The 22,301-nt window shown below is 35.0% G+C and overlaps 1 protein-coding gene across 1 annotated transcript; it reads right to left on the bottom strand.

The window, feature by feature from the left end:
* Window positions 1-564: 564 nt before the first annotated feature.
* Window positions 565-18,564, bottom strand: LOC149952037 (uncharacterized). The gene is made up of 2 exons (XM_090169711.1): window positions 18,424-18,564; window positions 565-2,604 (listed from the first exon to the last, which is right to left on the bottom strand). Exons 1-2 carry the CDS (start codon window positions 18,562-18,564, stop codon window positions 565-567), a joined length of 2,181 nt encoding a protein of 726 aa, XP_090025837.1.
* Between the last annotated feature and the right edge of the window lie 3,737 nt (window positions 18,565-22,301).

Here is a 22,301-nt window from a genome sequence, read left to right as displayed (position 1 = left end):
AATTATTGATACAATTTTTTACCAACTTATATTTTAACACCAATGGAGAAAATTTCAAATTCGCACTTTCTTTAAACTCGTAAAAACAAACTCTAGATTAGGTTAACTAAACCAGTAACCTAATTGAGGTATATAGTGGGTGAAATAACAAATAAATATATTTGCGGTAACTGTACGCTACCTGGCGGCAGAAAGATGAAGTATAAATAAATAAAGGGGGAATGAATGAAACAAAAAACATAATAAATAGATGGCAGGTTTTTCTTTTTTCGTAGATAATTAAAAAATAACCTATAATAAACCTGTTCTATTCGCTCCTATTAGCGCGGCCATTTTGAATTTTGTATACTCGCGGTACTGCTAGTTTACGTTTTCAATAGCGACCACCGTACGGAGCGTCGTAAAAAAGAGTCTTATTTCGAGTAGGAATACGTAGTCCTTGAGAGCAATTTTCGATCGCAGCTTTTCAAATTTGACCTTCATGCCGTACGTCACGCGACTGGGACTGACGCGAATATTGTTCAGAAAAGCTCGATAAGTCTGTTGAGTCCTTCGTTAACACGTTTAGTGTTTGGTTTTCTTGTTTTTAATCATGGAGAGTTCGTAGGGGAACCCTATGAAAGTACCCTCTTGCACGTTGCGATATCGCAAGCACATAAAAGCACTAATAATGCACGAGATGACCAGTATGGCTAGCAGCACTACCAGGGAAGCGGCGAATCCCGGAGTGGACATGCAAATAATGCCCGGCTCTTCGTTCAGAGCCTGTTGGTAGTAGACGGGGGACGGCGTCGTGTCGTTGGCCGGAAGGTTGAAGGCCAAGTCGCCGGCGGAGACCACGCGAATGACTCTGTTCAGTCCTATCTCGGTCATCTCCTGCACGGACGCTTCTCCCGTGATGGCGGACACGTCTCGTTCTTCCCTGGGTCTTCCGGCCGAGACGTAACCGACTGGTGACGACGAAATGTCGTTTCTGGCGTTGATGTGTTGACCCGCGGCGCCGCATTGCTCCGGACATTGGTACCTGCATATCTGTATGGTGCATTGGAAGTGAACCTCCATCGAATCGGGGAATTTGAAGGCTTGGAAGTGGGCGTACGATAGTACGGAGGCGCTGGAACCGAAGTTCTTGATCTTGGTGAACCGACTCATAAGTTTGGGTCTGACGACGCAGCCTTGACTGTCGACTAATTCAATGGGTGCTCGGTGACCATCGTGGGCGATGCAGTTGCGAACCAGCATGTCGAATTTATTCTCGTCATCCTTGATGGCGAGGACCATGGTCATCGTTTGTCCGATCTTAACGATACCGGATACTTCGCTGGCCCACGGTCCTTTTCCGATTTGTATTTGCATCCAACATCCAACGTTATCACCAGCGAAATCGGCCCTGACTACGTCCAACATATCAACTGGGAAAGGTCTGAAGGTAACTGCCTTCTCGTACTGGTCGTGCCAGGTGCACCTCAACTTTCTGGCTTGATCCCATACTTCCTGCACTTGGGGATCGTACTGAATTATGACAGTATTCTCGAAGAAACTACCGCTTCCACTTCCGGAGCTACTGTGTCCGTAGATTCCGTTCTGGGTGTTACCAGTTGTTCCGCAACTGTTGATGGAGACGTCGAAATAGACGCTGTTTCTACCTGATCCTGCTGGTAAATGGACGCAGCTACCGTAACTATAATGCCCTTTGCTGAAGATTACGCCGTTAAACGGTTTATCAAATTCCAAAGCGACTTTCATTAGATTCTTTTCGCATTTTACGTCCAATTGCACTATCTTCGGCATTTCCGGTTGGGGCAGTGGCCATTGGTCGTTCCCTGGGAGGTTGGTGAACCCTGGAAATTGGTCGCTTTGGGGATCGTGACCTCCAAGTTGTTGTCCTACGTCTTGTATGGCCAAAGAGGGTACGCTACCTTGGGCTTGATGTCCGCCAGAATTTTGATATCTATGCGGTAATTTGACAGCTTCGTGGGTTCCTTGTATGGTAGGTCTGTTTTGATTTTCGTGAAATAACTGCCCGTCAGATCCATCTTGAGGTTTTGCGTGATGTATCTGCCCAAATTGATCATTTTGCTGAGCTTGTTGAACACCGGCGGCGGCGTGTTGAAGCTGGGCTTGGAATTGATCGCCTTGATGCAGCAAGTGTCCCTGGTCTTGCGGGAACTGATGATTGAATTGCTGCGGCAACTGGAAGGCCTGGTCGAAATGATGAACGTTTATTTGAAACTGGGGTTGTTGTTGTTGTTGTTGCTGCTGTTGTTGTTGTTGACCATTATGAGCCGGGTAAACGGGTTGAGGTACTTGAGGTCGATGAATACCGAACCCTTGTCCCGGTATCTTTTCGTGGTTTAATTTGTGACCGTACGGTAGTGGAGCGGGTAATACTTGACCTTGAATGGGCGGTAGGTTCAAGTGTCCGATTTGAATGCCATCGTGTCGTATGGGTGATCCTTGAAGTGGTACTATTTTCTGATTGAAACCTTTGTCGTCCGCTAGATCTTGACCTTCCTGATGTTCCGCTTCGCTGTCCGATTGCTTCTCGCTAATTTCGTCCGTCCGTTCAATATTTTCTTTCACTTCTTCTCCGGCCAAAACCAACTATAAATGAGAATTTTGAAGAATTAATATTGGCTTCTAAAACCATATTTAACGGGTTCTTTGATATGCTTAATGTATGTAGAAATTTATTTGTTGAAGATCTAGTGTTTATTATAATTATACGTCATAAGAAGTCATTGTGCCAAGATGACATCTCGAATGACTCAAATTACCATTTTTAGCCCTAACTGAATGATCTAAATGTTTAAAGACACTATATCTAATTGATAGAGATGGGGCGTGAAATCGATCATTATATTCATAGCTTAGAGCGCCTAATTCCAGTATGTTTCAATTTGGAAAACGGCGTCTCTTCCTGATTCAAATTAATCCTAGTGACCAGAAAACCTTTCGTACCAAAGGATCGGTAATTAGATTTTTGCGTATAGTATTTTTCCCACTCTAAACTGGTTCATCCATTCTTGGCCTCTCTTCCAAAACGATTATTCATCTTTTCACCATAATCAGCTGAAAGTTCGGCCAAAGACGGAATAGTACGCTTTTAGCCCCGGCTATAAATTACTCTCGATACGCCTTCGATAGAAATACCAGCTAACCATATGCCCAACCCTCGAAGAAGCAACCGTCTATGGCTAACGAGCTTCTTACCGGTTTTCGAAAAGGACTAGCCTCCGCGATCTAAACCCAAATATTAAAAATATAATATAATATTTATAATTATTCTATGGGATCCAATTAATATTTCGTGACTTATAAGGGATTTCATTTATAATCATATATTTTGTCTTTCTAGTTATTGTTTTAAATCAAATATAAATTAACCAAAGAAAAAAAGGGTGACGTAATACATTTTATTCGCGACTTTTTTTTTGTTGGAAGATAGCCCGTGGGCAGGGAATTTAATGTACACCGAACAGGAAATAAGGCAATTTTTTCCTTTTAATACCTGTCGACCTTCTCGGAGTCCATGAACTTGAGAATTTATATTTGAACATAGTCGGAACCGGATTCTTTGAAAATAATTCTTCGTTGCCAAAAAAAAGTCTGTTTATTATGAAATGAGTGTATCAAACGGGTTACGTTTCTTCCTCGCCGCGACTAGTTTGCGGGCATTAGAAGGTAATGTTGTATTATTTCGCGGTTTGACCAACTTATTTATAAGCGCTCAATGGGTACCGACTCGACCCCCCCCCCCTCCCCCCTGCGGCCGTGCTACGGTATCAGTCGGTGTCCGACTCCAATTTTGTTTTAACCGATCGGTTTTGATGAAGGAATTTGATGGAATGTACGACCAATGTTTTTATGGGGGCGTGCGTACAAAAGTGAACTAGAACGGTTTTAGGTTTTCTACTTAAGCTGTTGCGATAATATTTGCGATAAACCTTAAAATTGGTGTTCTTCACCTGCCACATATTTAACAAAAGTTGTTATTGGGTTTTTAAATACCTTCGAAATTTTGTTATTTTCGGAATATATCAAGCAGCATTTTTAGTAAATTTGACTAGAATGAAATTACGTTAAAATTTAGGGTAAACTTAATATTTAAGATATTGATAATTAACTCTTCTTAGATTTGTTGTAGTGCATTTCTGAAGATCTGATACTTCGTCATTTGTGAATTGATATCATAATATTTATTTCAGTATGAGCCTACAGAGCTAGAAGTGTTAGTTGTCGAACAAATTGTTTTCCAACCGTCTGCTTACAACCAGAGTGATCGTTGGTTGTTAAATGATGACGGAAGGGAAAGTAATAAATCTAATAGTGAAGCTTCCTCCTAGTTATCTGTGCGAGTTTTATTCAACGTATCATCATACTCATTTCACAGGCGACCTATAAATTCCAGTATTAAGCCAGAGATCATTTTTTTACCGAAATATATATGATAATTAAACTTTGGCCTAAAAAACACCGGTTTTATAAACCTCGTCTAAAAAGTTTAAGGGGGAAGCCTATAGTAAAAAAAAATTTCGTTCAAGCTGAACGTTTTAGTTTTAACAATTACACAATCGAATTATATTTTAATTAATAGGCTGAACCTTCCTCTAGTGCTTAAAATAATTTTGATAATTCTAATATTAATAGTTAACGAGATATAAGGGTAGTTTGGGCGCTTGCCCAACTTGTTTAGCTCCGGGGGTCCGAATTAAAACGTAATAATTAAATTACTTTGAAATTCAAAATTGTCAAAATGGTTTTAAGCACTAAACAAGAGGCTGTTCTACACATAAATATTAATTTTATAAGTTAAAACACAAAAATAAAACAGTTCAGCTTGAAATAGCGCGAAAATAGACAATGGCCACTGTCGGCCACTGTAGTCTTCCCCCTTAAAAAGACTTTTCATGTCGAAATTTCAACGGGAATTTCGTATGCAATGCCCCTTGGAAGCCTAAACGTAGCCGTTCATTACGTTTAACCTCGTGAATCCAAATTAACCCGCTTCTCTTTTTAGGGTGTCGTACCAGCCTGAATTGAATCGCTTTTATACAGGCAATATAATTGAATAGTTTTAAAGCCTTTCCTAGTATCCTTTTATATCAAGAGATAATGGTCGCTTTGTTTTCATCTAGAGTCTACCTTAAAAAATACCCTAGTCAGAATAAAAGCGGGGGTCGCGGCTGTCGTGAGGACATCTACGAGGATATGGGTGTCATTTTCCAGCGAGGAAAATAATCGTGGAAATGCAGGCATGCCATCCACACCCAAGTTCATTTTCTATTGTAAGCACGCGCGCAATTGGTCGTGCTTTTGTTCGTCAATTTGTGCCGCTAACGTGGAAGTACTATAGAAAGGATCGTAACCGTATCGAAGCTTTACTTATCGGTTTCCAGTGACTGTTTCTGTATATTTGATTTAATTCGAAGTAACAGTAGCCACGTTCACACTAGGCACTTTAGAACCGTTTTAAAACGGTTTCGAACGATTAATTTGTAACATTTTGCTTTCTAATGTATTTATCGTATGGGTATTAATACAGTTAACACCGAAAATGTTCAATATTATCTTTCGAAACCATTTTAAAACGGTTCCAAAGTGTCTAGTGTGAACGCGGCTATTCAGACGCGGGTGTGGTTGGGGTTAACCGCGTCTACGGACTAGTGAAATTGTCCAAGGACCATGTAAAAGAGAGCGAAAACCAGAGACGGAAGTCCGTGGATGGGTTTGGGGAATGATCCTAACGATGATGGTTATGTAACCAATGATGGGAAGTTAGTTAGTAAACGAGGCATCGCTTGGTTGGATTCCCAGGAAGTTTTGGATATATAAAACCACTCTTTTTCATGAGCAGAACTTTTTTTGGAATAAAAAAGCGGTTTAATGAAGTACAAAATAAAATTAGACGCGCCAGTAACTCCGATTTTCACTACACTTTTACCCAAGTTTTAAAGTTGATTTGATTTGTTCAAGGTGGAGTTTTTGCCACGCGTTTCTTACGCAACGATTTGTTAATTGATGCGTTTTAAATCAGATGATTACATTCGTATCTTATTTTTTTGTACTGTTTCCTTTAATTATGTAATTAGTAGAAGCCCTGTTCAAATTAATAACGAAACGTTAAAACGATTAAAATAAAAATAGTAGGGCTGGTCGAGTACTCGAACATCATCGAGTACTCGGCCTTTTTTGGGGTCAAGTACTCGAACTCGACCTCGAATAAGTAATTGCAAAATATTCTTCGATTACCGAGTACCAAAAAATTGCATATTCGGGTACCCGATTACTCGAATAAGTCGAGTATTTTTTTTTCTATCCTCGTTACTTCAAAGTTCAAAGAGATGTTTTTACAACTTTTTGGGGGGCAATAAACGGTACCTACAAAGTTGTGGAAACTGTGGTTCATTTAAATGAAAGCCATATTTTTCAGCATTGAAAGTTACTTTATACTCCTTTTAAATTTAATTTAATAATTACTTGAATAAAACCAGCTCCTAATCAAGTACTCGATAACCTGACTCGTTAAAAATATTACTCGAGTTTTTTTTTTGTTACTCGTTTCGAATAAGGGAAATTTTCCCCTTAATCAAGTTCTTGATTACTCGACTCTACTTCAATTTTACTCGACTCAAATACTCGATGAAAATAAAATTTGGTACTCGATATCCGACTCGATTGCCTGAAACCACCCTAAAAAATAGTATTTAAAATCAAACGATTACGTATCTTTTAAGAAAGGTGTTTTGGCAATAAATAAATATTATGAATTAAAATTGTTTTTACCGCGCAACGAACTACATATTTTATTGTGTTTTTGAGACATAATTATACATATATATCACCTGGGATTGAAATAGGTCATTTATTCGGTTGTTTATCACTACTTAGATGGCCAATAGGAGGGATGTTTTTGATATTAGAACTCTTTAAAAAATGATGTCGAGAGAGAGAAGCGATGGACCGCGACGAGCGCCAAAACAGTTCGTCTCTAAATAAAAAGTAATTTACATTTTGGCCACTTCAGACTTCGAGAATCTTAATTCGGAAATTTTTAAATATTTTGAAGATTAGCGTCAATAACATCAAATTAAGATTGAAAAATCGATTTATTAAATTTAACCCAGTCCCCTCTTATTCGTACTTTCACGGTAGATAATTTCGAGGATAATTTATAGGAAATTAACGTAATTGACAAATTTTTGATGAACTTTGTTAAAATTTTATATTAATATGATAGTAAATTTTGTTAAATTAAATTAAATTTTATAAATTTTGTTAAATTAAATTAAATTTTATAAATTTTGTGAAATTAAAATAAATTTTTTTATAAATTTGTGAATAACTGAAATAAAATTTTATATTTGCTATTAACTGGAAAAAAGATCATATTTACGATTAATTTAAATAATATTTTATATTTGCGAATAACTTAAATAAAATTTTATATTTGCGATTAACTGAAATAAAATTTTATATTTGCGATTAACTGAAACCAAATTTTATATTTGTGATTAACTGAAATAAAATTTTATATTTGCGATTAACTGAAACCAAATTTTATATTTGTGATTAACTGAAATAAAATTTTATATTTGCGATTAACTGAAATAAAACTTTATATTTGCGATTAACTGAAACAAAATTTTATATTTGCGATTAACTGAAACCAAATTTTATATTTGCGATTAACTGAAACCAAATTTTATATTTGTGATTAACTGAAATAAAATTTTATATTTGCGATTAACTGAAATAAAATTTTATATTTGCGATTAACTGAAATAAAACTATACATTTTTGATTAAATTAAATTTTTTATATTATAATCGATTTGTTCTTTACTTAAATCTAAAAGAGGTCAAAAATACCTTATATATTTATATTTGGTTAATAAAAAAACCTTTCAATATGAATACTTGGAGGATACATTTAAATTTCGTAAATATTGAAGAAGTCGTGAACATACCGCTATTAGAATAACATTTCGTGTTTTAAAGTAAGTATGGGTGTCATACACAATCGAAATTCTGTTCTTAAGCGGTCATTGCGAAGATTTAAATCGAATTAAGGTTTGAGGATGGACTCGCGTAACCCACGTATTTTACAAACATTGAGAAAATAACGTCTGCGTTATTGTCGAACGCGGAAGTTAGAGGTTAACGGAAACGGACATATGGTCAGAGTGGCGTTGGGGGGAGCGCACGGGCCAGATGATGGTTGCCCTAAGAATGCTTCACAGCGTGGTGCAATTTAATCTGAAATAATAATAACCTAATGTTATTTCTGTCTACGCTCGGCTGACCGGACATTGTCAACAAGCTGGATAATTTGAATATGGCGTGGTGCGCTGTCGTACGAATATATGCTAATTAACGGCAGAGCGGGCCTTCATTTTAATTAAAACTGACCCACTCTCCGGTTTGATTCAGGTTAAAGGGACGCGTTTTTAGAGATGTAGTAATTATGAACTTTGACTTGGGCCACCGAGTTAAGGAATTAATTTATTTGATTGGAAATTAAGCGTCACGTGATAAGTCTCTGATTTTTGTACTATTTTGTTTACTATTTATCGTCAAACATTTATTTAGTATTTCAAATAGTTTTTGTGATTTTAGTTGATTAGTTAGGCAGGCTTGACGCGAATCTCGACTTAATGTGTTATAATCAATTTTCTATTAAATTTAATATTATCTTTACTATTTTATTTCGACCTAATACGTTATAATTAATTATCTATTCAATTATAATTATCTAAACTATTTTATTTTGACCCAATAAGTTATAACTAATTATCTATTCAATTATAATTATCTAAACTATTTTATTTTGACCCAATAAGTTATAACTAATTATCTATTCAATAATAATTATCTAAACTATTTTATTTCGACCCAATACGTTATACTTAATTATCTATTGAATTTAAAATTATCTAATTTTTTTATTTCGACTTAATATGTCATAATTAATTATCTATTCAATTAAAAGTTATCTACATTATTTTATTTCGACTTAATACGTCATAATTAGTTTACTACTCATTAAAAACTATCTAAAATATATTGTTTCGACTTAATACGTCATAATTAGTTTACTACTCAATTAAAAACTATCTAAAATATATTGTTTCGACTTAATACGTCATAATTAATTTACTATTCAATTAAAAATTATCTAAAATATATTGTTTCGACCTAATACGTTATAATTAATTATCTATTGAATTTAAAATAAGGAAAGTATACTCTATACGTGAAAATTACTTTTACATACATAGATAGATATAAAAGTATTTATGTTCCATTACTTCAAATGATATTCTCTTGAAACATGTACTTTCGCGTGTAATGGGGAAAAGGTGGTTTTATTTATGTAAATATCAATATGGAGTGTAATGTTTATATCTTATATCGTTAGACGGAGCCTTTAAATTAACTACCATTGGAAAGCATGCGAAAGTACTTGTTTCATTTTAATGATCTATGAATACTTCTCTAGTAGATATATATTATGAAATTCCGGTTCTACAGAACCAAACAAATATTAGATATTATACGGTGGAATAACTAATGGGATTCCATATAAAGTTATTTTATAGTTAGTAAGATATGCTTTTGTTTAAACCGCAATGAAATCAAGCCAGGCTGATTATACAAGGGGTCCGACATTCTTACAAATCCCGTACACTCTAGAGAAAAATGATTTTAGAAATCTTGAAATCCACTAGAAAATCCCGAAATCTCGGCAAAAATTAGTTCCAAAATCTCGAAATCAGTCCAAAAACCCAGAAATGAACACGAAAATTGGAAATCACTTTTTGATTCAAAATTTGAAGCTGTCGGACCCCTCGTGATTATATCAAAGTGTGACAAAGGACTTACCCCGATAAGTAGAGCGGTGGCCACTAAGCAATTCGTCCACAACATGATGATGACCACCACTCGGCCACCTGCGCAACCTCTGCTTGACCTCTAGAACAAAGTAAAAAATTTTCCATCATTTTTAGATTACTAATGAACTCAATTTGTTTCTGATATAGTGATATCAATAAGGTGAGATCTTAACTCTGGGATGTTCCAAGTCGTAGCTTCGTCTTCGGTTCGGGTATAATTGTCTAAGACAATCTCGCAACTGGTTTCGAGAGTTAAGAACTCGACCTGACATGACCCTGCTGTCTCGTCGATTCAACTAAGAACTTCCCGCGCGGTTTTACCTTGCCCCGTTAACATTCATTTTGTGGGAATAAATTTTGTTTTTCCAGAAAAACGTAACCACGCCTGATATGGGTGTTCGTTACCATACCGATCAGCTGCCTTTGCCAATTCCTCTTTATAACTTCCGCCTTCTGTTAACTCTTATTTGATAATTAAAAGTATGAAAAGAATGTCGTATTTCTGTGACGCGCTTAATTACACCCACAAGTCGATTTACAAAGTTCGGTAAAATCTCACTGACACTGAAGTCTTGGCTTATCTGTTTGTAATACGATTGATCTTGAAATTTAATTAGTTGGTTTGTAAATTTACCCCCATCTAAGACCCCTATAAAAGGTTCAATATTAATCCTATTTCTATAACAATTATACATATAACAAGTTGCATAGATTAGATAGACTTTTTTCCCCAGATTAATTGATTTAAGAATTTAACAATTTTGTTCCCAAATATTTTAAATTAATTAGATTATGAGTATATCTATTTAAATTTATATAAATGAAATTAATTAACTAAATAAATTATGTTGGAAAGTTTGAAATTGTCCTATAATGCTCGATTTTCCCCGAATTTAAAATTATAACACGAAGTGAAAATTGATATATTTTAAAAATAATGTCAATGTAATCGTGAATGACTATTTATTAAACAAATTACATCGGACGAAAATTAAATATTTAAACTAATTTAGGTCAATTTCAAATTTAAATCTATGAATACTATCTTCAAATATAAACTTAAAAAAAATGCTCTTACCTGAAATTAACACTCGTTTTTATTAATCCAAAAATTCGGCGACAATGTACTATCGCAAATCTCTCGTAAATCACAAAATCACACAAATTTTCTTCTAATATAAAATCCGTTAACGTCTTCAATATCTCCTTTGAATTCTCATAAAATTAAAATTAAATTCGTGAATATGAAAGCATACTCGAGAGCAAACGTAATAACTATCCTACTAAAATAGCACTTGCAACGCGAGGTGTAAATCGCTCCGCACCCAGTAACGTCTAACCCACCAAATAAGAGTCCCGTTATGGCTGTAATACTTTATAGAGTCTTTTTTTATCCGAATCAAAGCCGGTATTTTCCGACCCTGGCCTTGGCTCCTCCATCTTCTTGGGATGCTATTTTTTGCCATCGTACCTGGTGGCATGCTGCCGGGGGGGCGCCAGTATCGGAAAGGATACGGATGAAGCTAATTGCAGCGGTACTATGGAGGGGGGCGCCAAAATGAACGAGGGGGAAGGAAAAATTCTCGGCTTGATCGAAATTATATAACGGACTCTACGACCGGTTTTAGCAACGGCTCTTGCGGTCCGAAATTTTCTTAGAAACATCTCTTTTTTTGTCGGGGATTCGCTTTGATCGAGATAACAATGTTGATAGGAATATATTATAATATGTTTTTTTGAGCCCGGTGCCAAATGTGGGTTAAGTCGGCGGCGGTTTTAGCGACGGGCTTACTAGGTTATTTGTTGGGAAGGTATTGTCGGTGGTACAGTTTGTACCGTTTGGTTCTTATTTGGAAGGGTATTTTTAGTCAAATGACGTTCCTCAATTGATACGAAGTATCGTATTGGTTTCTTCAAATGGACTGTGATGTTACATTTGCTTAGAAATTGTCGGTTTGAAGTGTTTAACGATAACGTTTTCTGCGGTATAATATTCAAAATTCACGGATGTGATTTTTTATCCGAATATTTTGAATATACTGAGATGTTTAGTTATGAAATTTGGGTTGAGATTACCTTATTTCTCTAAAAGATAGGGATGTCTTTTATTAGATTTTGAAGATGATATAGGTGATAAAATGTGGTATAGCATATCATTTAGGGTCATTTTACGTTTCTCTATAATCATTTCTTTCACGTGCGTTTAACAAATTAGCGGCGTAATTTATAAAACTTTTCAATTTAGTTCGTTGAGAGAATATTGTATTTTAAACGTTCCACTATTTTTCTTTATTTTTGAATTTTGAGAAAGTTTTGAAATGTACTTCATCTTGGGCATCGATGGTCTGAGTGTAGAACATCTTTACAGAAGCCACCAAATAGGTTAAAATATGCATTTCCAAACAAGATAAAACTTGTCGAGGTTAACGGTAATAGTTAGTGTAGGGAGCTGTTGGCTCGCGTGGCGTGAAGGGCTTGCCACCTCCCTCCTACGCATTGTAACCCGGCCACCTGTTTAAAGGCATTAAAAGTCGCTAGATGACTGGGGCCTAAGGTGGTGCCTTGGCTATTAGCCTAGCTGATTATTTTTGACTGGTTTGGTAAATTTATAGCTGAGGTTAAGGACATCATGAAGATTAGGGTAAATAAATTTTTCCACATAGATGACTAACCTGTAAGTATATTTTAAAATTTGAACAAACCCTTTGCTGGAATTAGCAAAGGTACATTATTTCATTTCCAATCTTCATTATAAACGTCATTACAAATATTTTAATTTCATCACTTAGACAACCAAGTACATTTTAAAATTTGAACAAGCCCTTTACAGGAATAACCGAAGTTCTCTGGTAAATGTCCAATGTTGAATTTAAAATTTTCATTGTAATTAAGGTTAAGGAGGTCATTACAAATATTTTAATTTTATCACTAAGACAACCAAGTATACTTCAAAAGTTTAACAAGCCCTTTGCTGGAATTAGCCAAGTTTTCTGTTAAATGTACATTGTGTGATTTCCAATCTTCTTTATAATCAAGGCTACGACCAAATATAATTAAAATTTGAACAAATCCTTTACATAAGAATATTAAAACACATTTTCATTATATGCATGGTTTTTATTCATGCATATAATGAAAGTGTGTTTTAATATTCTTATAATAATTCAGCATGAAGGTCTATAACCTAATTTCTCTAACAATCCTTTACAGTAATTAACCGACTTTTCTGTTAAATATACATTGCGTGATTTCCAATCTTCTTTATAATTGATGCTAACCACAAAAACAACAAAGTATAATTTCCAAATATGAACAAACCCTTTTAACGAAATATAAATAAGAAAACAATATACTTAAAGAAATAATAACCACAAACCGCAAACTCCATATATTTAAAGTAATAAGTTTGATTGTTTTTGACGTACTTTTAACAAGCAAACAATAACGGTAATCTATCTTCGACTTTAAGTAATTTTCTCGCAAAACAATCGTGCTCTAAAGTAAACAGGCACTTTGAAAATTAGTTTTTAAGCATTTGATTACACGTCTATCTATTTTGAGAGAGAGAGATGGCTGGAGGCGACTGCACACCATTCCCTCCTCGCATTTGAACGAGTGGCCGCGTGTCGAACGAGTTACGCTGACGAACCAGTTCGCACTAGACGGAAAATGCGATGGAATCATAATATCTAGGAGCAACAAACGCAAGGAGAATGCGGCTAGCCTTTAAATACGCTAACGTGGTATTGGGTACAAATTTCATTGGACGAGCCTTTACGCTGAACGTTTTACTGGCGGGGGGGAAGACAATTTCCGAATTTTCCCCTTCTGACGGCAGCAGGCGCTAAAGCGTCTAACCAATGAAAACTGTACTCTAGAAAATGCACGACTTTTGACGGGTTGCGTTCTCCTTGTGCGGGGTGCTGTGTTTGTTGCTCCTAGGTAATATTGTCTGCCCTGTTAGTTCAATGATTATCCTTCCAAGTGTGAAACCAGCTTTTTAATTTACCCTACGCATCGACTTTTTTACCCAGAGTAAAAGAGGGACACCCCCGAGCGGTTAAAACTACGCGGAAAAGGTGAAAAAAAAAAAAAAACAGTTAGTGAGCGGTTTCAAATAGGGGCGTTTTTCTATTTCAACATTTCTTCTCAATGAGTGCCGTGAAAGTTTAACCTTTTGCTCGTTTAGAAGATTTTTTTACCAACTTAATTACCGAGGTTAGAGGTCGTTTCTGCGTTGCTCAGTGACCTTTCTGTAACCCTGGCGTTTAATATCATTAATATTAATTTAATATTTCAGTTTTGTATGATTTTAGCTTTTCTGGGTGTTTTAAATGAAAACGCCTATTTTGATCTTAAGACGAAATTAATCAGATATGCCTTATTATGCATTGGGTGAAAACTCGGAAACACTCCTTCCGCGTTGAATTTGCAAGTTATTTCCCCACTGGTTGAATGGGATTTCCTTTTGAGTTCTTCGGGTTCCCCTATCCATAAAATATTTTTTAGGTTAACGGTAATAGTGGACACACAAGGAGACATCCCGAAGTGTAACCCACAGATTTTGTTCAAACTCGGGGGATTGGTAGACCTTCATGTATCATGAAAAATTCTAAAGGGAATTTATTCAATGGGCAACCGTTTTGCCATGGCAACGAAAACAAATTTTTACAACATAAAATTGAAATTTTCCCATTGAAAATAACATGGGATTTTGACCTCAAATTGATCAAAATTTGATCAATTTTGATGTTTTTTTTTTGTCAATTTTTATCTATTTTTTCTATTTTTGGCATTTTCGAAATTATGAAATTTGTTCAAATTTTTCACAGGGGGGTCCTAGGAATCGGTCAGAATCCCATGTTATCTTTCGAAATCGGTGAGTTGGATTTGGGCGATCTCGGAGCACCCGAGAGCAAGAAATGGAACACGTGAAACTTGATCGGAGCAGATCCGAGCACGCAAATATAACATAAAATGTTGATCGGAGCGATCTAGAGCACTCGAGAGCAGTCAAAAATAATACGCTATTATAGTTCTTAAATTTAGATGGTCTGTGGTTTCATATCTTTTGAATCTGATCTAATGCGATAAATTTAAAATAATAGACGCTTAAATAAAACCCGTTCAGTGATTTGCCTAAACTTTGTAATACAGAGAGCCAGGACATACTCGTAAAACTGTTAATTTTAATATTTCAATATAAAATGGCTCGTTGAATTTCACACGCGCCTCCTGAAAAATAAAATAACTCGCGCACTATTTCATCTCAAGCCTTAAAAATAAAACTAACATAAACGCGTGACTATTATATTCAGTGACTCGCGCATGCGCGTAGGGGCGGAAAGAAAAAGAGAACGGCATTTATTGAAGTGAGTGCCTGTTAGCATTTTCTTTTTACATAGAGCCACGTCGAGACCAACGTTTGAAGCTCATAAACTGAGGGAATTTAATTCCTTATGATGAAATTAGATCACAAATAGTCTGCTTAGTACACGAAAGTCCAACAATTTTCGCAAGGCTTTATTTAAACTAAAAGGGCTCTTTTTATTTGAAATAAGTCTTTAAATAAAATATCTTCCATAGCCAATTATAGAGTTTGTGCTGCCGCGACTGGACATATAACTGGTTTGTCGATGGTTTATCTTTATTCTGCCAAAGCTGAGAATTTTCTATGCATAGATCTGGCAGCATTTTTCAACAGGAGGGTAAGACAGTCAGAGAGGGGTTTATTTAAGCACCTATTCCGTTTTTGTTTTGCAAACTTGTGGAATTCGTAAAATATGTATATTCTTAATTTTACGTTTGAGAAAGTTACTCATGGACATAAGACTTTTACAATGTACCCAATAGTTGTTAGAACCACATTTTAACCGTTTCTTCAAACTTCAACTTTGAAATATTTGAGACTGAATCATAATATAATCTGTCCGTTTCGGCGTGGTCCATTTATTGACAATTAAAAATAGGTCACCAACATCGAACTTATAGATGTTTAATTGACTTAAAATATTTAACAAATAGTGCGTAAAAAAATTTTAAATCTCGAAAAATAATTTCACAATTTGATGGCACGAGCCCTGTTCAAAAAACCTAAATCTTTGTAAATAAATAGATAAAACACTTTTCTATCAAAAAAAAACAAAAATTCAACACAAACAGGAGTCCGTAGTGGCCCAAATTTAATAAACACGCTCGAAATGGCGAAATTATACGTAGAACTAGCTACAGTGACTGGCCGGAATGTAGGTTCAATCCTGTTCTAAACCTAACAAGTTTTGATGGGGCAAAATATATTTTTTTTTAAAAAATTCGAGAAAAAAGCGGCTATCAATAGAAAGATGCAGTTCCGCTTTTGGAATTTTAATCTTAATAGCTTCTCCGAGAATGAGAGAGAGAGAAAAATATTCTTGTAGAATCAGAACGATATCGAAAGAGCCTGTTTTTGGCCAGGTTGCAACGTTTTACGCCAATCCCGGATCTGGGGGTGTTAAGAAAATTTCGCGTCTTTCGGCACGTATAGAAGCTCCCTGGTACCACGTGGAGTTACTGGTCCAACCTGTCGGAAAAGAGCGTGGCTAGCGCGAGTCGATTGCGGTTGTAGTTTTGGCAAATTTCGGGGTCGGTGTCATCGGGCCATCGAGGAAGTGCGCTCGCGAACGGGTGGGTCATCCGCCAATGGAAAACCACACTCGACGCTCACTATCCATCTCTCGTAGGCTTATAGATACGCGCTGGGCTCCAGGCGTTTGTGGATGTCGGGTTCCTAAGAAGAATGTCGTCTCGTATAGTTGTCAACCCAGTTTTTGCAGATTTGGTCCCCCCCTTAGAATGACTGATAAAGTGGTCCGGGATGTTTATTTGGTCTATATACCAGGGGGAAATGTCTTTTTGAAAGTTCCATTGACACACCGACGGGACTGGTTGATCTCTTAGCGGTAATATCCGTGAAGGAGACAAATAAATAAGGAATTTCACAGTTGCGTGGTTTACTTTGTCATTACCTTTATTTGGAGTAGGTTTTTTTCAATCAATATTTGAATGTTTACTAATGAAATGTTTTGGCTTTTTTGCATAGGCTAATTGTAGTGATTTCGTTTTATTTGTTAAACTGTACCGGAGAAAGTTTATTTTATTGCCTTTATTCTTATGAGTAGTTTTGTTTTTATTCCTTTGACTATTTTTGCCTTTATTTATTTGAGTATCGTTGCCTTATTTCATTGAGTATTGTGGCATTTAGCATGAATATTTTTGCTTTATTCTTATGAGTAATTTGGATCTATTCTTATGTGTATTTTAATTTTATTCTTTTGAGTATTTTAATTTTATTCTTTCGAGTATTTTAATTTTATTCTTATGTGTATTTTAATTTTATTCTTTTGCGTATTTTAATTTTATTCTTGTGAGTATTTTCATTTTATTCTTGTGAGTATTTTCATTTTATTCCTAATGAGTATTTTAAATTTATTCTTTTGAGTTTTTTTTTATTCTTATGAGTATTTTCATTTTATTCTTTTGAGTATTTTAAATTTATTCTTTTGAGTATTTTCATTTTATTCTTATGAGTTTTTTTAATTTTATTCTTATGTGTATTTTAATTTTATTCTTTTGAGTATTTTTGTTTTATTCTTATGAGTATTTTAAATTTATTCTTTTGCGTATTTTTATTTTATTCTTTTGAGTATTTTTATTTTATTCTTATGAGTATTTTCATTTTATTTATTTTCAGTATTTTTATTTTATTCCTAATGAGTATTTTCAAATTTCCATTTTATTTATTTTCAGTATTTTTATTTTATTCCTAATGAGTATTTTCAAATTTCCATTTTATTTATTTTCAGTATTTTTATATTATTCCTATAATTATTTTACTTTTATTCTCATTAGTATTCTAAATGAAACGTCCGGAATTGTGTCGGTGAAAATTAATACATTTTCCCTTTTTTATAGTGTTTCAAATTCTAAATTATCTCAAAATTTAATCACCAGACTGTAGGACAATTTTAGGTTGCAAAAGTACCCTAAATACCATTACATCCGCGAAACAGCCGGGACATTCAATTTCCAAAAAATCTTTATTATTCGTAACTCTCCCACGATCTTTAAGATTTCCTGGACCAGTACATACGCAATAAGGTATCGATAATCAGGAGCGCATAGTCAATAGTTCGTAGAACACGATTTCGATTCTTATAGGCCAAAATATTCACCCAATTCCCAGCTTGTCCCAACTACATTCCTTCATCTCCGAACAAGCTATAGTTGCTTCAAATATCTTCTTGACCTCGAATAAGGTACCTTTCGTTGGGGGAGTTAGGCGCTCGCTAAATATATTAGGCCTTAAATTTACGTTCAAGCATTTCACGGAGATTCTTAAAACCGGTAGTAGAGAAATGGAACGCACGTAAATTTTCATTCTTATCAATCGACTATTCTTGCAGGGTCACCTGACAACTGGTTTGGCGTATTTGAACCCCGTAGCCCGGCTTTTAGTCGTACTATCTAGTTAGGCTCGAACAGTAATCTACCTTCTGTCCCACGACACTATCGAATCCATCCTCCCTCTCGTTGGAAGTACTTCCTTTCCGCGTGGTGTTCTTTCTGAGGTCAAAGGTCGCGGATACTGTTCTACTTTTTGCTCCAGGGATGTGGGTTCCACCCTCTGCCATATCTCGCCGAGCACGCGGCAAAAACGACGGCTTTGTGGTGGTTACTCACACTCATTCATTCACGTTCGTCTTTGGGTCAATCGCGTACTGTCTGCTTACCCGAATGTATTTGTATTGTTTAACCGGCGTTAGATCACTACCTTCGGAAATGGCAATGAAGGATTTGGTAATGGCGTGATTTTGTATCCATTCTCAAAGCTCGATCGAACAGTGAAAACAATGGAAAAGTAGAACGGAATTGCTGGATTGAAAGATAATTGCCATAGTACACGCTACTGATATTTTACTATGTATCATTGGAACAGTTCGACCTTGATATTTATTTCTTTGTTTAGTTTAATATTTTGTTTTTGGAAATCGTCTTATTTCGCCTTAGCTTCAAGCAACTTTTTTATAAAGTTCCTTGGATCATTTTTAAAGAGTGATTTCACTGGTTCCATTGAGTTTAAAATTGGCTTTACTGGAAGGAAATTCTTAAATTTAAAGAGGTTTAATTTTTTCTATTATGTTTGCAATTGACCGGAATAACCGAAGACGAAATAAAGTTAATTTTAGTATTCTTAAGAAATCTGGGAATCTTTGGAAAATATTCGTTAAAAGCTGTAAAATATTCGGAAATATTTCAGTTAACAGCGAATATTTCAATATTAATATTATTTTCAGTTATTGTTGAAATGTAATTTCAGAGACAAAATAAACAACTATCAAGGCCATAAATGGTAATGTGTTCCTTCGCAGGTTCAAGGCTAAAGATTTACCGCCTAACGATATAAAATGTAAAAATATTACACGGCCTAAGGATATTTATTTATTTATGAACTATATTTTCTTAATGTAATGCTTGTAGGTCCTGTTTATCCACTACGAAAGCAATAATGACATTTTGAAAGGAAGATATAAACAATCTTGTATTTCAGTTAACAGCGAATATTTCAATATTAATATTATTTTCAGTTATTGTTGAAATGTGATTTCAGAGACCAAATAAGCAACTATCAAGGCCATAAATGGTAATGTGTTCCTTCGCAGGTTCAAGGCTAAACATTTACCACCTTACGATATAAAATGTTAAAATATTACACAGCCTAAGGATATTTATTTATTTATGAACTATATTTTCTTGGTGTAATGCTTTTAGGGCCTGTTTATCCACTACGAAAGCAATAATGACATTTTGAAAGGAAGATATAAATAATATTGTATGTTATTTACAAAAAGTAATGTTCATAACACTCAAAGCTAGACGTTTCAGTTGAATATGTTCACGTTGTCGCTAATGGAGTTAAGGCGTTTGTACGAATTTCATTCAGAATATTTCTACCCAAATCGTCGAAACATTAACCCACGAAGAGGGGCTAAATTTAGACGATGAAGGGATTGTTAGAGGGTCATCAGCGTAAAGGAACCGGTCTCTCTTTCCTCTCCTTTTCCTCCTCCCCTAATTATTTTACCCTCCGCGTTACGTCATCCCTGACCGACTCGAAAGAAGATTAGTAGGTATTCCAATGACTGATTTCTAATATTTATTTTAATTTTTCTTTTATAATTACGGATTATGTTTGGCGTTCCGCAGTGTCTCTCGGCATTTACAGGTTTTTAGCTTACCCAGAAGTCTTGTTTGTTTGTGAATTTTACGCTTATGGCTTCGATACGAATTTGAGTACGGTTTTTTATGTTAATTTCCTGTTGGTATATTTTTTATGAATGGTGGGTCGACGGGGGGTTTTGAACTGCGTGAATTTAAATTACTTGTTTTTAAATTTATTTATGTCTGGCTTGGCGTCTGGAATGGTATCGGCAATTAGCGCCCCGTAGCGAGACTCGGATGCTGGGTCGCGTCATGGTGTGACAGGGGAAAGTGGGGTTTAAGGGTTATTTACGAGATTTTAATTCTAATAAGATGCCCTTATATACAAGGTGTATTAAATTGCTCGCTCACCGAAGTTTTTGCTTTGAAGAGTTTCGAAAATTTCTGAATATTAATAAAACTGAAAAAATAAATTTAAAATTGTTTAATTTTTCGAATTTTGGGTGTAGTGTCACCCATATAAAAGAATTAATTTAGCAGCATAACATATTAATCGAGTAAATGTGAAATAGATTAATCGAAACACGCTACGTGTAACATGGAATAATATATTGATCGAATTAAATTGAAGTCGATCAAACGAGACGCGTTATATTATTTAATCGAATTAAATTGAAGTCGATCAATCGAGACGGGTTTAATTTGGTTCAAATTAAAGTTAAGTCGATCAATCGAGACGGGTTTAATTTTGTTCAAATTAAAGTTAAGTCGATCAATCGAGACGGTTTTACTTTTGTTCAAATTAAAGTTAAGTCGATCAATCGAGACGGGTTTAATTTTGTTCAAATTAAAGTTAAGTCGATCAATCGAGACGGGTTTAATTTTGTTCAAATTAAAGTTAAGTCGATCAATCGAGACGGGTTTATTTTTGTTCAAATTAAAGTTAAGTCGATCAATCGAAACACGCATGATATAAATTCGATTAATAAATTAATGAAATTAAATTTAAATAAATTAATAAGTAATTGTTTCATATTTTAATCGAGTTAAAGTGCACCCGATTATTCGAAACACGCATAATATTAATCAAATTAAAATATAAATTGATCGATTGAAACGCACAAAAATATTAATTAATTTAATTGATTAATCGAGATGGATATTATATTATATTTAATTGATTATAACACACATTGTTTTTAATTCCATTATATTATTTATATATGTTCTCGCTTAGACCTCAATAGTTGATAATAGGAATTCAATTTGCTCCATTTTGTTCGAAGAATTTCCACAATGAAGGCAGAAAAAGGACCTCGGTTCTATACAGAAAATAATTTCGTATGTATTCATAAATTTGAACTTGAAAGCGAACGATAATATTTTTAAGCGAATCGTTCCCAAAAATTGCGAGAATTTCTAGTTCAAGTTCTTTATATCGTGATCGGTCACCTTTTAATTCTTGTTCTTTAAGGACGCTAGGAGAGGGGGGGTAATATCTTCGCTAACGGCCCCCTCGCTAAAGAGAGAAATATTTCAGTTCATTGTTTTTGTCTTCGAAGAGTGGGTTAGTGTATAAACGGATCTCCCCTCTATTGTAGACTTTGAAAGGAAGACTCCTTTTTTTAGCCTTTATTGTTAACCCCCTTTAGCCGTATTTGGGTAAAGTTGGCTGTTGGGGGGGACGAATTTGTTAACGCAATCCAGTCACGATAAATTCCGCTCCATTTCACACGCCATGCCTCAGATATGCCTGTTCTTCATTTCGTTACTTTATCAATCGTCCATTGTTCAGATTTGTTCCCCCGTTTTTCATTTTTCATTCAATATCTTTCCAATTCTAACGGATTTTTTCAATATTTTTCGGTTTTCTGACGGATAATTTAGTAATGGGGACTTTATAAACTAAATACAATATTTCATATAATTAATTATAATATTATATAATTATTATATTTATGGTGACGTCAGGATTTTTGGGTTAGGTAGGCCAAGTATAGTATTTTTATTTTTTGGAGCCTTAGAAGGAGTTTTGGGTGCTCTATTTTTATTTTGGGCGCCTTCGAAGGATTATGGGGCCTTAATTTTTTATTTTAGGAGCCTTCGAAGGATTTTGGGGCCTTAATTTTTTTATTTTTGGAGCCTTCGAAGGATTTTGGGGCCTTAATTGTTTATTTTTGGAGCCTTCGAAGGATTTTAGGGCCCATTT

The sequence above is a fragment of the Leiobunum rupestre genome, chromosome 3 (assembly GCF_980474605.1).
Source record: "Leiobunum rupestre chromosome 3, qqLeiRupe1.1.hap1, whole genome shotgun sequence".
NCBI classification, from domain to species: domain Eukaryota; kingdom Metazoa; phylum Arthropoda; class Arachnida; order Opiliones; family Sclerosomatidae; genus Leiobunum; species Leiobunum rupestre.
Note: the sequence above shows the minus strand (reverse complement) of the source record. Positions and strands in the feature narration are given on the sequence as shown.

Coding starts and splice junctions, on each gene's coding strand:
- LOC149952037 (XM_090169711.1), bottom strand. CDS start 18,564: ATGGCAGAGGGTGGAACCCACATCCCTGGAGCAAAAAGTAGAACAGTA. Junction 2,605..18,423: donor ATAGTGTCGTGGGACAGAAG/GTAGATTACTGT, acceptor TCTCATTTATAG/TTGGTTTTGGCCGGAGAAGA.